Source organism: Polypterus senegalus, unplaced genomic scaffold (genome assembly GCF_016835505.1).
Source record: "Polypterus senegalus isolate Bchr_013 unplaced genomic scaffold, ASM1683550v1 scaffold_4470, whole genome shotgun sequence".
NCBI lineage: Eukaryota > Metazoa > Chordata > Cladistia > Polypteriformes > Polypteridae > Polypterus > Polypterus senegalus.
The window spans coordinates 22,108-34,600 of NW_024378875.1; the positions used below are offsets into that span (position 1 = coordinate 22,108).

The 12,493-nt window shown below is 43.5% G+C and overlaps 1 protein-coding gene across 1 annotated transcript; it reads left to right on the forward strand.

The window, feature by feature from the left end:
* The first annotated feature begins 536 nt into the window (after positions 1-536).
* On the forward strand, positions 537-10,304 carry LOC120519696. The gene is made up of 22 exons (XM_039742572.1): positions 537-628; positions 784-904; positions 1,001-1,202; positions 1,274-1,395; positions 2,200-2,392; positions 2,992-3,113; positions 3,184-3,385; positions 3,451-3,572; positions 4,527-4,725; positions 4,801-4,922; positions 5,091-5,295; positions 7,240-7,358; positions 7,428-7,608; positions 8,340-8,458; positions 8,531-8,630; positions 8,710-8,832; positions 8,914-9,083; positions 9,155-9,252; positions 9,337-9,464; positions 9,731-9,912; positions 10,015-10,153; positions 10,232-10,304. Exons 2-20 carry the CDS (start codon positions 827-829, stop codon positions 9,790-9,792), a joined length of 2,667 nt encoding a protein of 888 aa, XP_039598506.1. The 5' UTR covers positions 537-628; positions 784-826; the 3' UTR covers positions 9,793-9,912; positions 10,015-10,153; positions 10,232-10,304.
* Positions 10,305-12,493: the final 2,189 nt, after the last annotated feature.

A 12,493-nucleotide genomic window follows, 5' to 3' on the forward strand; every position in this document is an offset into this window, starting at 1 on the left:
GATGACCTTAGATTAACAATTGACAAGATAATTGTAGAATTGAGCTTAAGAGAATTTATGTGACTTTGTGAACAGATGCCTTCCATCATGAAGTATTGGTACACACGGCTCCCAAAAGCTGTGGCTACCACTTAATGAAGAAACCGCATGGGATCCTCTTTGAAACTACCTATAAGGCTTGCCATATCCGAATTGTGGTAAGACTGGAGTTTTGTCAATTTGTCTGTTACTGGCTAAAGGCCTCTTATGCAAGGCTGGCAAATAGGGAACACTTCATATTTAAGATGTTGGCTGCAAGCAAGTTGATTGCTAGGAAGCTGACTTAATCTGCCAAATGGTTTGGTTGTACCATTGGTTTTTAAGTTTATCCCTAAATACACTTGTACTAAACGGTGGCACAACCTTTTTCTTCCTTAGAATCATTACTATACATTGACTATTGTCTACAAGCCCCGTGCTGGTCCCCAAATTGTGGTGAACATGAAATGTCCTGTGAGCTGGCACCCACCATTGCCACTGTCTACACCTATAAAGCCCTCTACACTTAAGCCACCTCACATAGCTTGTGGAGCATCCAGCATGTCTCTGGAGCTTCCCAGTAGCTTGCTGGGTCAGGTTCAAGTACTGGGTGAGTATATACGCTTGCCACTTTATGTGTTTTAGGCCCTCAAGTAATTAAGTAAACTTTCAAAATGTGTCTACCTACCTTAGCAATTCAAGATTATGCTCTTACACCAGCTGGAAGATCTGATTGTGTTGTCCTTGCTTTCTTTGTGTTCTTAGATAAATCTCACCACCCAGTAGTGGTCCTAGATGCTCCCAAAGAATGCCAGTACCATTTGGTGAAGAGGGCAAGACTATTGTCTTCACTGCAGGTTATAAGAGTTGTCATGTGCATACAGAGGTAAGCAGAGTTGGACGGGAGATGTCCAGATGCAAGAAACCACTGAGATTTAATAAGCTTTTGCTAAAGTCTCTTCCACGAATGTTCTCTTTGTAGCATTCCCATCATGTTCTTGTTGTCCTCTATACACTGGAGAATGGTGTACAAGAGAGGGTAACCATGAAATGCCCTGTACACGTTGTGCCCTCATCCATCCCTGCCACAAGCAGACCACCGGTGCTGTACATCACCACCTGTGAAGCCTCTGGAATGATTTTGACACTACCTGATGGATCCCTTGATCAAGTCAATATAATGGGTAAGTTGATAGGACAGGCTCTGCAATGTAATGGCATTTCTGATCTGTTCTCAGACAAGGTTTCCTTGTAGATAAATCTAATAGGATGGTGGCAGTCGAGGAGCTTCCTAGAGACTGTGGCTATTCTTTGCTGAAAGCAGGCGGGCATCTACTTCTTACTGTTGGATATGAAGCCTGTGATGTCAGAATACAGGTAAAAAAATCTTGGTTCTTTCTAAATGGGCATAGCCTAATAGTGGTCAGTGCAGCAATGTAAAAGCAGAATAAATCTATAACCGAGCACCCTCCTCATGGTAGGGGAAGCTTGGCCGTCTTAAATGAGGAGGTAGGTTGGAAGGCTTTGCACTTGTCATTCATGAGCTCTTATAAAAGCCCAGCTATCTACTAGTTTCAGTCGGCTCACGAGCATCTAGGGAGCTCCAATTGAAGGTGTGGGAGTAAACCCTCGTGGACAGATTACCAAGATCCTTCGACTAGTGCTAAAACCAAGACTATTCAGTTATATTGGAAATGTTAATTTGGATAATGTTGAGCATGCAACACAATTTTCACCAAGCAACTGACAATTTTTGTTCATGTGACCAAGATGTTTGAGACTTGTGCATCCCTTCGCGTGAAGTAGGAAAGTGCAACTTGAGCACTAACTGGATCAGGCTGTAGTTGACAAATTGGACGTTCTTTAGGTTATGTCGCATAACGTTGCTTGCGTAATGCTGCCTTTGCATCTTTAGAACTTGGTCCACAGAAATTCCATAAAGCTATTATGTAGACAAATTTCACTTAAGGCACACATGTAATAGCAAGGAAAAACTGCTCTGCATTCTCAAGATGACCGGACACCTAGGGGAAAGATGTGTAGTCCAGGCAAGTGACAAAATGCCATCTGAGACTGATCCACTTGGCAGCTATAATGGTTGAAGATGAAATATTTCCTGTAAGTTGAAGCAGCAGGGTAAAGAATGTGTGGAACCTGAAGGTATCCTTTCTTTGAATATAGGATCACCATCACATTTTGACTGTCCTCTACCTGAGTGCCACAGGAGATCGAATAGTGCATATGAGATGCCCTGTACAGCAGGCTTCTACAGTCGTCCCTACAGTGCCTACTGTCCATCCTCATCCTGTTTGTACTGCTTCAGGCATGACTGTAGTTTTGCCTTCTGGATCATTGGATCAGGTCAAAATTATAGGTGAGTTTTGATGGAACAATCCAGTTGGGAATTAAACTGATCTATTTTGAAGAGGTCATGTATACGACATTGGCAAGCTAGTTGCCTTTAGCACACTATCTTTGCCTGTTCAGGTGAATCGGCAGACAATTCTGATAGATGAGGTTCTGTTAGTGTTGGCCGTAGCCAACAAGTTTCAGAAATGGGGCTAGGTCATTAAGGCCTTGACTGGATAGCGTTCATTAAAGGGTTTAAAATGAACCCTTTATAAGAACTGGGATTAACAGCTTTTTTTTTTTTTTTTTCCAAAACTGCATTTCTTGTAGAAGGTCAGAGTGAGGTGTAAGTGCTAAACTACCAAATTTAATGTTGCTCATGTGGGAGATGTGGCTAAGAACTCAATTGAACTACTGGCATGTGGAGCCATCTGATTAGAACAAATGCCCACTTTTAGTAGGTACTAGGTTTAGTACCTCAAGGAATGTTCATGCAAAGTGTACCTACCTTATCCTGAATTAGACATTCATTAGTCTAATCTGGTCAGTATGAGACTCCCCTTATCCTCCCCCAAGTGACAGACTGAAGTTTGTGGCTTACATGACTTTGTGGATCTTTTTTAGATAAACTGGGTCAAAAAATTGTCGTATCCAAAGCTCCTAAACATTGTGGGTACAAGTTGGTCAAGGGAGAGAGAACCATAACTTTCTCTGCCCCCTACAGAGCCTGTGACATCAAGGTTCAGGTGAGTAAAGTTTGGACTATCTGCAAAAGCTCTAGAAGAATTGGCCACTCAATATGGTATTATGCCTTAGAATCACCATTATATCCTACATCTGAGCTATAAACCAGCTATTGGTAATGCAAGGACTGTGACCCTGAGCTGCCCAGTTGGAGATCCCATTAGAACCACAACCCCTGTAACCAGCACAAGGAAGCCACCTCACACAGAGTGCATGACTTCAAGTATGGCTGTGGTCTTGCCATCTGGATCTCCTAATGATGTCTATGTTGTAGGTGAGTTTGACTGCAAGGTGGTCAAGACACTCTGCTCCAGAAGTCTAACCTCTTTGTTTCTGTAGATGGAAGTGGGCATAATGTGCATGTCATCTCGGCTCCCAAAACCTGTGGTTATGCCTTGGAAAAGAAGAGGGAGCTGTTGGTCTTTACTGCCCTTTATAAAGCCTGTCATGTTTCGGTTCAGGCAAGTGTGCTTGCTTTTTTACTGGCTCTGCATAGCTTTTGAGGTTCCATTTTTGTATGGCAGTTTTGGTTCCATGGTCCCTTTTATCAGACATTACTTTTCCTTCCATGTTTTAAAATTAACCGTGACTTAGCTAGTTAAGAAACTGCTTTGCTCAGTGGGTGTGGATGTTAGTCATTTTCTACCCAGGAATGAAACCTGCTAAGGCAGCAGCCAGAAGTATAAAGTGCAATGCCTTTTGATAGGGTTTAATGTAACTAAATCTTGAACAGGTCTAACTCCCTCCCCATTATTGGTACAAACCAATATTGATTGGGGGTGCCTTCAATATTGACACAATTGATCCTTGAGCCATTTAAGCACTGCATGCTGTTTACAATGCTGAAGTTCTTATCCCATCCTACTCTGAATGGGATTCTGAAGCAATGGCAAGTTGTGAGCCCACTTTCCAGCATGGCTTCAAGAGGAGCATGAATAAAGGCAGGGTTAGCATAATTCTGTCTTCTGTCACAAGACCCATGCAGTTAATGTCATGGCTTCCAATTTCTGCTGCTTGGGGCTTGTTGAACCATCCCCTAGTAGATGGTCTGCCACTAAAAGCTGTAGAAGCAACCAGCACTTCAGTAATGGGGTGGTGGAAGGAAATGGGAGGGACATCCTAACCAGGTTTCCTGGGGTTCAAAGGATACCCTTTAGATAATGACTTGTTTAAGCAAACTAGTATAGTATTGAAGGTCAGACTCTTCTTGGTACTATCCTAGTTAATTAAGCATGGTCTGATCCTTGCCCTTGATGAATGGGTATCTTGGTCCCTTTTTTTTCATTGTGCTTGCAGGTTAGTTGTCAAATGGCTCTAGTTGTTTTTTCTTTTCTAACCATTTGTAGTTAGAACTTGGTGTCTAATTCTTACCCCCAGCCATTAATTAAAAGTAAATATATTTGACCTGTTCTTAGCATGGCCATTATGTGCTTGAGGTGTTGTACAAATCTGGAAGAGAGAAGACTCATTCTATGACCATGAAATGCCCAGTCCCAAGGAAACCACCTCCTACTCTTGCCACTTCCACCCGTTCCCCACCTCTAGTGTCCTGCAAACCCTCCAGCATGAGTGTAGTGCTACCTGTGGAGTTCTCTGAACAAGTCGCCATCGTTGGTGAGTATATTGGAAGTAGGGACGGGGTCTAGATTGAAGCCTTCACATTCTAGAAACCTCTTGCTTTTGTTGCAGGCCTACATGGTGATGAGATGGTGCTGAGTTCAGCCCCTAAAGAATGTGGCTATAAAGTAGTAAAATCCATGGGGAAGATCTCCTTGACTGTTCTGTTTACATCCTGTGGAGTTCACAAAGTGGTAGGCTTTTATTGGAGTTGTGCAGCCCTTTAATAAAGCAAGATTAAAGCTGGTTCTGGGTTTGACCTGCTGCCTTTATTGGTTTGCCTGAAGTGTACAGGGGTTTGTGGCATAATACATCTGAGACCATAGTGCCAGGTGTGATTGGGTTCCCCTCTACTTCTCTAGGAGAACTTCTTTGTGCTGAATCTTCATTATTATCCAATTGTTGGACACCCAGTAGCTGTGCAGATGAAATGCCCTGCTATCCATGTGCACCCAACACCTCCTAGACCTTCACCTACAGTGTCTGCTGATCCCAGGGTTGCGTGTCAACCTACCAGTATGACTGTAGAGCTGCCAAAGGGGAAACTGGAGGACATCAAGCTGATAGGTGAGTAAGCATTTGGAGCACCATGACTAAATTGTTAATACAGTGGAACCTCGCTTCACGTACAACTCGGTTCACGACCAAAATGCTCGCCAAACTTTTGCCTCGGTTTACAACCACGCACTCGGTATACGAACAAGCCAGTTTCCCTTGCCTGCCTGCCTTAGCTGTGCTGAGCTGAGAGAGAGCGCAAGAGCGAGTGAGCACGTGCCTGCTGGGGAGGAGGAGGAGGAGGAGGCACTGTTTGCCTGCCTATCTGCAGCCAGTAAGTTCAAGCCAACCATCCCCCAATTCCACGTGTCTGCTGGGGAGGAGGAGATTGCTGTACGTGCAAAGAGAGAGAGAGAGCTCTGTTCATTGTTCTCCTTCCATTGACTTCTAATTAAGTGAAGAAAGTTTTGAAGAAAATTGAAATCGAAGTAAAAAAATTACAAGAGGTGGCAAAACTGTTTACCAGTTTACTCATTTACCAATCTGAGAACCCTCGTGCTTTCAAGCAGCACAATGTAAACAAAGCCAGACTGCCAGTAATGTGGGGCGCAAACACGAAGGATTGGGTCACAAGGAGTTTGTTTTTGGAATGGCTACATGAGGCTTTCACTCCTACCAGCTAAAAGCACCAGAAACCCAAGAAATCACAAGAGGGAAAACACCTGAAGGAAAACGCTTCATGCCAGAACTCGACTCATGCAAGGTTCGTTTTCTTGGTGGTTTTTGTATTACGGATTTTTCAAAAATTAATTTCAGTTCATAACGCGATTTGTTGCAATGTTACTTATCTTTTTTTCAAATGTTCCTTTTTTCCACTGTGCTTACAACATTTTAAAAACAGTGTTTACAGGATTAGGCTTAAAGTTTAATAGCATGATCTCCTGCAATCTTTTTTTCTGGTTGCTTGCGAGTTGGTTTTTGCATGCACTGCCCTTCGGATTTGTTTTAATGTTCGTTTTTTTTCTCTGCTGTGCTTAAAACATTTTTTAAAAAAAAAAATGCTGCACGTGCTACAGAGATTAGAGAGCGTGAGAGAGCAAGCGCAGAGAGAGGGGGCAGCTGACAGGGAAGGGATGGGGGGGGGAGGAGGATTGTGTGTGCGCACGCGCTACAGAGAGCGTCAGCCAGCCTGCTCCTGTAGCTGAGGGAGGGAGGGAGGGAACGCGAGCAAGCCAGCTCCTATAGCTGAGCAGGCAGCCTGGGTGTTTTGTGTCAGTGTTGTTCAATGTTTTTACAGTAGTTTACTATTACACTGTGCATTCTATGATGTAATTAACTATATTTGTGCTTAATCTTTACATATTTACATAGTTTGTACTGTCTGGAACGGATTAATTGTATTTATATACAATCCTATGGGGGGGAAACTGGTCGTAAACCAAGTTGGTCGTGAACCGAAGCAAAGTTCTGGAACGAATTATGGTCGTGAAACGAGGTTCCACTGTACACCTAACGATCTATTGCCCCTGGCAGAATGTGTAGTCAGGTGGGCCATTTAGACTGAATGCAAAGGGAGCAAACTAGGCTGGCTTCAAGCAGGGGTGGGGGTGGATTGGAAAGAGGAATGGAACTATGTACTTTGCTAGAAATGGTATTGACATGCCACCAAAATGTAAGCCTCTGGTGCACTTTATGCAGGTTTTGACCAGTAATTCTTAAAAACCGGAGTTGAGGATCCTGTTTTAGTCCCTCAATTGTCCTGAACATTGGTCTTGAAGTCTTTAGTCTCTCTAAGCTATACAAAATCTGGACCTAAAAATGAACCTGAACAACACTCTAGAATTGGTATAACTTTGGGGGTTGAACTTGTCAAAACCGATGCAAATGACCTAAGCCTATTCTTGGATCCATTTTTAGTGATTTTGTTGGATTGGTCACCTCCTAGTAGCCTTCAGGTTTAGTGGGTTGGTCAAGGGGTACAATTGTTTTCTGAAGGGTCCTTGGCTTATCTTCCAGATAAAATGGGAAGGATGGTGGCTGTTCAGCAGGCTCCCAAGAAATGTGGTTACCACCTGGCAGAAGCCAAAAAGATCTCCTTTTTGATACCCTATAAAGCCTGTGATGTGAAGATTATGGTGAGTCAAGAACTGGCATTAAACCTGCAGGCAGTTGTAGCGAACTAATGGGGTTTTGCTTCATTCTAGGACCACCACTATACCCTGGCAGTGGCTTACACTCCAACCAGTGGAGGACAAAGGAAGATTATTGTCAAATGCCCAGTTATTGGAAAGCCACCATTCCCTCTTGAAGCTGGGGTGTCCTGTAGTGAAGACTGCATGAGTATTGACCTTCCAACTGGGCCTTTGGATCAAGTGAAAGTAGTAGGTAGGTTTTGTGAGTGGGTTGGTCTGGGAGTAGAAATTGATGTGCAGTGAACATCCAAATCTCCTCCTTTGTATTGATGGGTTGAATCGAGTAGGTGCACTCATTGTTTACTCAACAGGTCCTTAGTGGTGGCTTTTTGTTTAATTTTTTTTTTTTTTGGATTCCTGTAATATCATTTAATCCTCTCCTGTTGGGCTCGTTTGGAAGTTGGCTGAAGCTTTTTGGTCAAGTAATAACAGGTCCAACCTGCAGACGTTTGCCTTTAATGTAAATCTGGTGTTGTGCCCAGATCATGAAGGCATTGGGTTTATTCCTTAGACAAGTGTTCACTCTAGAGTGGGGTGGTGTCCTCAAGGTTCTCACGCCAGGTAGTGCACTTATTTGCCATTACAAATCTCTCCCGGTTTTCAGACTTCCATCAGTTGCTTTCTGCTCATTAGGGCTGGGGCTTTGAGACAGCTTTCTTGGAATTTTGGTTGGCACACTGCTTGTGAATCTACCTTTTACAAAGCTAGCTATAGTAAAAGTAGCTAGTGACCTCCTGGTTTGGGTTTCCACATTCCTTGTCTACTTTGCCAGAGGAATCGGACATTAACAAGTGACTGTCCCCTCTGAAACCTTGTCTGGACTGGTGCCCCTAACCTTCAAATGGAATTAATGTGCTATATTTTAAAATGCAAAATGTCCCTATTGTGGCAATAACCTTTCGATGCCAATCCTGTCATTAATAGATGAATATCACAATGCTGTAACAGTCAAGCAGTCTGTCCATTGTGGATACAATCTGTCTTCTGGTGTGGGGAAGCTCCATTTCTCAGCCTTTTACAAGGCTTGTCATGTGAAGATCCAAGTAAGCTGACGGTTTACAACTAGCTCTAGGACTTTTGCTGGTCTACATACTGACGTGTTGCTTTTCTTGTAGAATGGCCACCATGTTCTGACAGTCCTCTATACCACCTCTGTGGGAACACATGGAGAGGTGCAGCTGAAGTGTCCTGTTCATGACCTTGTCTTCCATCAGGGTATTGCTTTTATTTCGCAGTTCCTGAATGGCCATTTATGACCATTGGATTGGTTACAATATCCTTTTCCATTTGATAGGATGTGACTTGCCCAGGAAAAAGCAAGTCCAGTGTGGTCCATCTGGCATTTCCCCAAAAGATTGTCATTCCAAAGGTTGCTGTGTGGATCCCAAAACCTCCCACTGTTTCTATCCTATGGACAGTACGTTGCCCATTGCAAGTACTATGGACTCCTTTCAGAAGTACCACTGGTACAGTTAGCTGTCCTTTGCTTTGCCAACAGCATGCACCAGTGATGGGCACTTTGTGTTTGCTGTCTATCGAACCTCTTCCAAACCAGATGTGGACCCTGGCAGCCTGTATGTTTCGGATCATTCGTGTGCACCTGTCATCTGCACCCCAGACTTTGCTGTTTTCAAGATTCCTCTGACTGGGTGTGGTGCTCACAGATTTGTAAGTAGTGGCTTTCTGGATTGACTCAACAAAATCTGGCTTTCCTTGTGCTCAGAGTAAAATGTTTGCAGGTCATTGGGGAGACTTCCATCTACTTGGCAGATGTGTTTGGGAAAAGGTACAAGAATCATCAAATGTATGGCCAAATACTGAGACAAGCTCCTTACCAGTAAGCCTTTTTACAACCCGCTTCTCCCATCCTTCTGGCCCAAGCGACTTGGCTTTAGGCGCTCATCAACCTTTTTCATTACAGCTCCCAAATTGAATGCCGCTATTCAAAAGGAACACATGCCAGCACTGGCTACATGGTGGTGAATAGCCCAGCTCTACCAGATGTTGTCTCTTCTGGAGCATTGGGAGTTGTTCTGAGAATTGCTAAAGGTATGTAGTGTCCTTAATATCTGTACGAAAGGAGCAGGTAACAATTTGCATCCTGTCTTGGTACGACTGCTAAAGGAATGTATTGCCTATGCATGTATGAATGTATTGTATGATTCTGGTACACTCTGGATTTGGGGAGTTTAGATTACCTGGCCAAAGCAAATATTGGTAATTGCAATGTAACTACTAAGAGCTTAAATGGATGCAAAGACTGTTTTACGGGTGCGTCTTTGAATTAGGCCAATGACAGCATAATTCCATTTCAGATGACAGCTACACCACCTTCTTTCCCGGACACCCAAGTTCCCCTCAGATATTTGTTGGGTAGCAAGATCTACTTGGAAGTGAAGATAGTAAACCCACCTACTCCAGAGGTGGTGCTGTTGGTGCACTACTGCATTGCATATCCCAGGTCTTCAGAGAATGTCTGGGTTCTGATGTACAATGGGTAAGTGGGGTGCTTTCCTCTGCTTCTAATGCTATCGGCATGAATATCTACATTAAGCAGACTTGCAAGTCGTACTCAGACCTGCAACTGTCTTGCTGACAGCTGTCCAAATGCCTTGGATTATGGCACTGGCCTTCATCTGAAGGATCACAACTGGCAGCCTGTGCCAAAGCATACCAGACACTTTGATGTAACAACGTTCCAGTTTATGGATGCCAAAGAGAATCTTCTAGATGAGGAGGTGAGCAAAGAGGGGTGGGTTGGGGGGACCTCTTCAGTGTGTGGTGGCTGCTCCTGTAACCTAGTTGTCTCTTTGCAGATTTACTTCATGTGCTCAACAGAGATTTGTTCACACAAAGAATCGTGTGTTGAAGGTTGCTTTGATGGAAGACGTAGGTATCAATTGTCTGTCTGGCCACAAATGCTGCAATTGTGTAACTGGACTTTCTCTCTCCTGCATTTCAGAAATGGCAGTTCCTCAGTCAGAATGGGGAAGGCTTTGTGCTGGTAAACCCTGTCCTAGGCAGCTTCGTGTGGAAAGAGCCATAGCAGACCATGGAAGCCTCCTCTGGAGAGATGCCTCCCTCAAGCCAAGAGGCAAGCGCCAGATCTTCAAGGGTTTTTCAGACTGAAATCTATTCAGGAGTTTAATTCAATTCTCTCCCCCTTTTAGAACTGAAGCAAAGTTCCTGAAGTAAGCCATTATGAAATGGATTGTCAAAGTACCTGAGATTTTAATAAAACGTATACCTGAAACTGCTGTGGGGGGTGAATGTTCTTTTACCTTCCCGCATTGGCACTATGTTTATTACCTTTAGATGAGCCCATTCCATGAGCCAAGCTTGTTTTTGTCAGCATGCAGTGGGATGCTGCCTTCATTTCCTTAGGGTTTGCCCACTCTCTTTAGGTTCAATTGTTGGTCAGTCACTAACAATGTGTAGTATTGAGACACCACTACCAAAGGTGTGTTCACTCATTTCTCAGTAACTTGCACGTGGTTTAAACAATGACTATGGACTACTCTTGATCCTCTAATATTGGTAAAATATCTGGTAGGCTAAATATCTTTGGATGCCAACTGACCCTTTGCTCCGAAGCATTATCACAATCCCATATAAGCCAGATTTGAGAAGGGGATCCCTGCAGACCTGGCCACAACTGAAAACTGGTTTGGGTTGGTATCTTTAGAGAAATTTTGGTCTTCAGATCATTCAGGAAAGAGTTCATAGATGCTCTTATGAAAAAAAAATAGCCCAGATTATCCTGACCCATATCTGCTTATCTTGAGAGATCCTGTACTTGTACTATAGCAGTGCCCCTTTGGTTGAATATGTAAGCATATATAAACATGGCTAACAAGAATGGGAGTCCGAAAGAACCAAAAACTAAACCTGCATCCAAGCTAAGATCGGCAAGCCCTAGTTCGAGAGGGGCTTTCAGAGACTGACTTGGATCAAATGGGTGAAAGCCCAGACTCCTCAGGACCACGGTCCGCCACATTGTCGCTGGCTGAGAGCAAAATGGGGAGCAAATGTATGAGCGTGAGTGAAGCAGGTTTTGATAGCTCACAGATTGGAGAAGATCACCTGAAACTGGAAAAGCCTTGTAGTCCCCGGTTTCAATTACACCACGTGAGCCAGTAACTGCGGGGACACCGCCTGCAATAGAGCCTGCCGCTTCACCTACTGTGCAAGAAAGCACAATTGAACTGTCTGAACTGAAGGTGATTGCTGAGCTCATGCAAGAGAAAGAAAAGCAAGAAGGCAAATGAGAAAGCAAGGGTAAAGGCATATGAGAGGCTGTGACAGGTGCTGGGTAAAAGTGAAGAGCACATTCACAAGAACTGGGTTAAACTGAGCATGCTTATTGATCAACTGGAGGATCCCAAGGAGACCTTCATGACTCGGATTGAAATGGTCGAAAATTTTAGCCGTCTGTGCCAAAGAAAAAGCAGTAAATGTCAGCTCCAAATGCAAAAAACTCGGAGACAGACTGGATGCTTTGGAAGGTGGAAGCAGAAGGAATAATGCCAGAATTTGAAGGGCTGCCTGATAGTGGGAAGTTCATACCCTGTGAAATTTGCAGCTGAACTTTATTTTGGAGAAAAAAAAAAAATCTGGGAGGACTTTAAAGCAGATTCTGAGAGAACAGCGGCTTACAGTGTATGCGGATCAAATACTGTTAAGACCTAGATCTTTTATTATTCGCTTTGAAAGATATGTCATTTAAGCTAGAAGTGATGGCACTCCTCAAACAAGACCTTATATATGAAAACAACCACATTTGTATCTTCCCTGACTTCTCTCCAGCAACAGCTACTAAACGTGCAGCCTTCTACAACATTAAACAGGGGTTACGGCAAGCCAACGTCAAATACAGCCTCTTGTATCCGGCCAAACAAAGTGGAATGGCAGGGTCAATTCTATGTCTCTGCTACCAAGGAAGAAGCAGAAAAGGAATTAAGAAAGCTGATCCTGGGACTATTCTGATAATAATAGTGAGTCATGGTCATTAATGATATGGCAAGGATTAATCTACTGTCTGATCTATTTGTTTAAAATACGGGTTTTTATAATATATT

What these genes read in the sequence shown, in the direction of transcription:
- LOC120519696 (XM_039742572.1), top strand. Translation starts at nt 827, where the DNA reads ATGCCAGTACCATTTGGTGAAGAGGGCAAGACTATTGTCTTCACTGCA. An exon ending in CCTGTGACATCAAGGTTCAG is followed by an intron (nt 3,114 to 3,183) that starts GTGAGTAAAGTT and finishes ATTATGCCTTAG; the next exon opens with AATCACCATTATATCCTACA. An exon ending in GGTGTGGTGCTCACAGATTT is followed by an intron (nt 9,084 to 9,154) that starts GTAAGTAGTGGC and finishes AAATGTTTGCAG; the next exon opens with GTCATTGGGGAGACTTCCAT.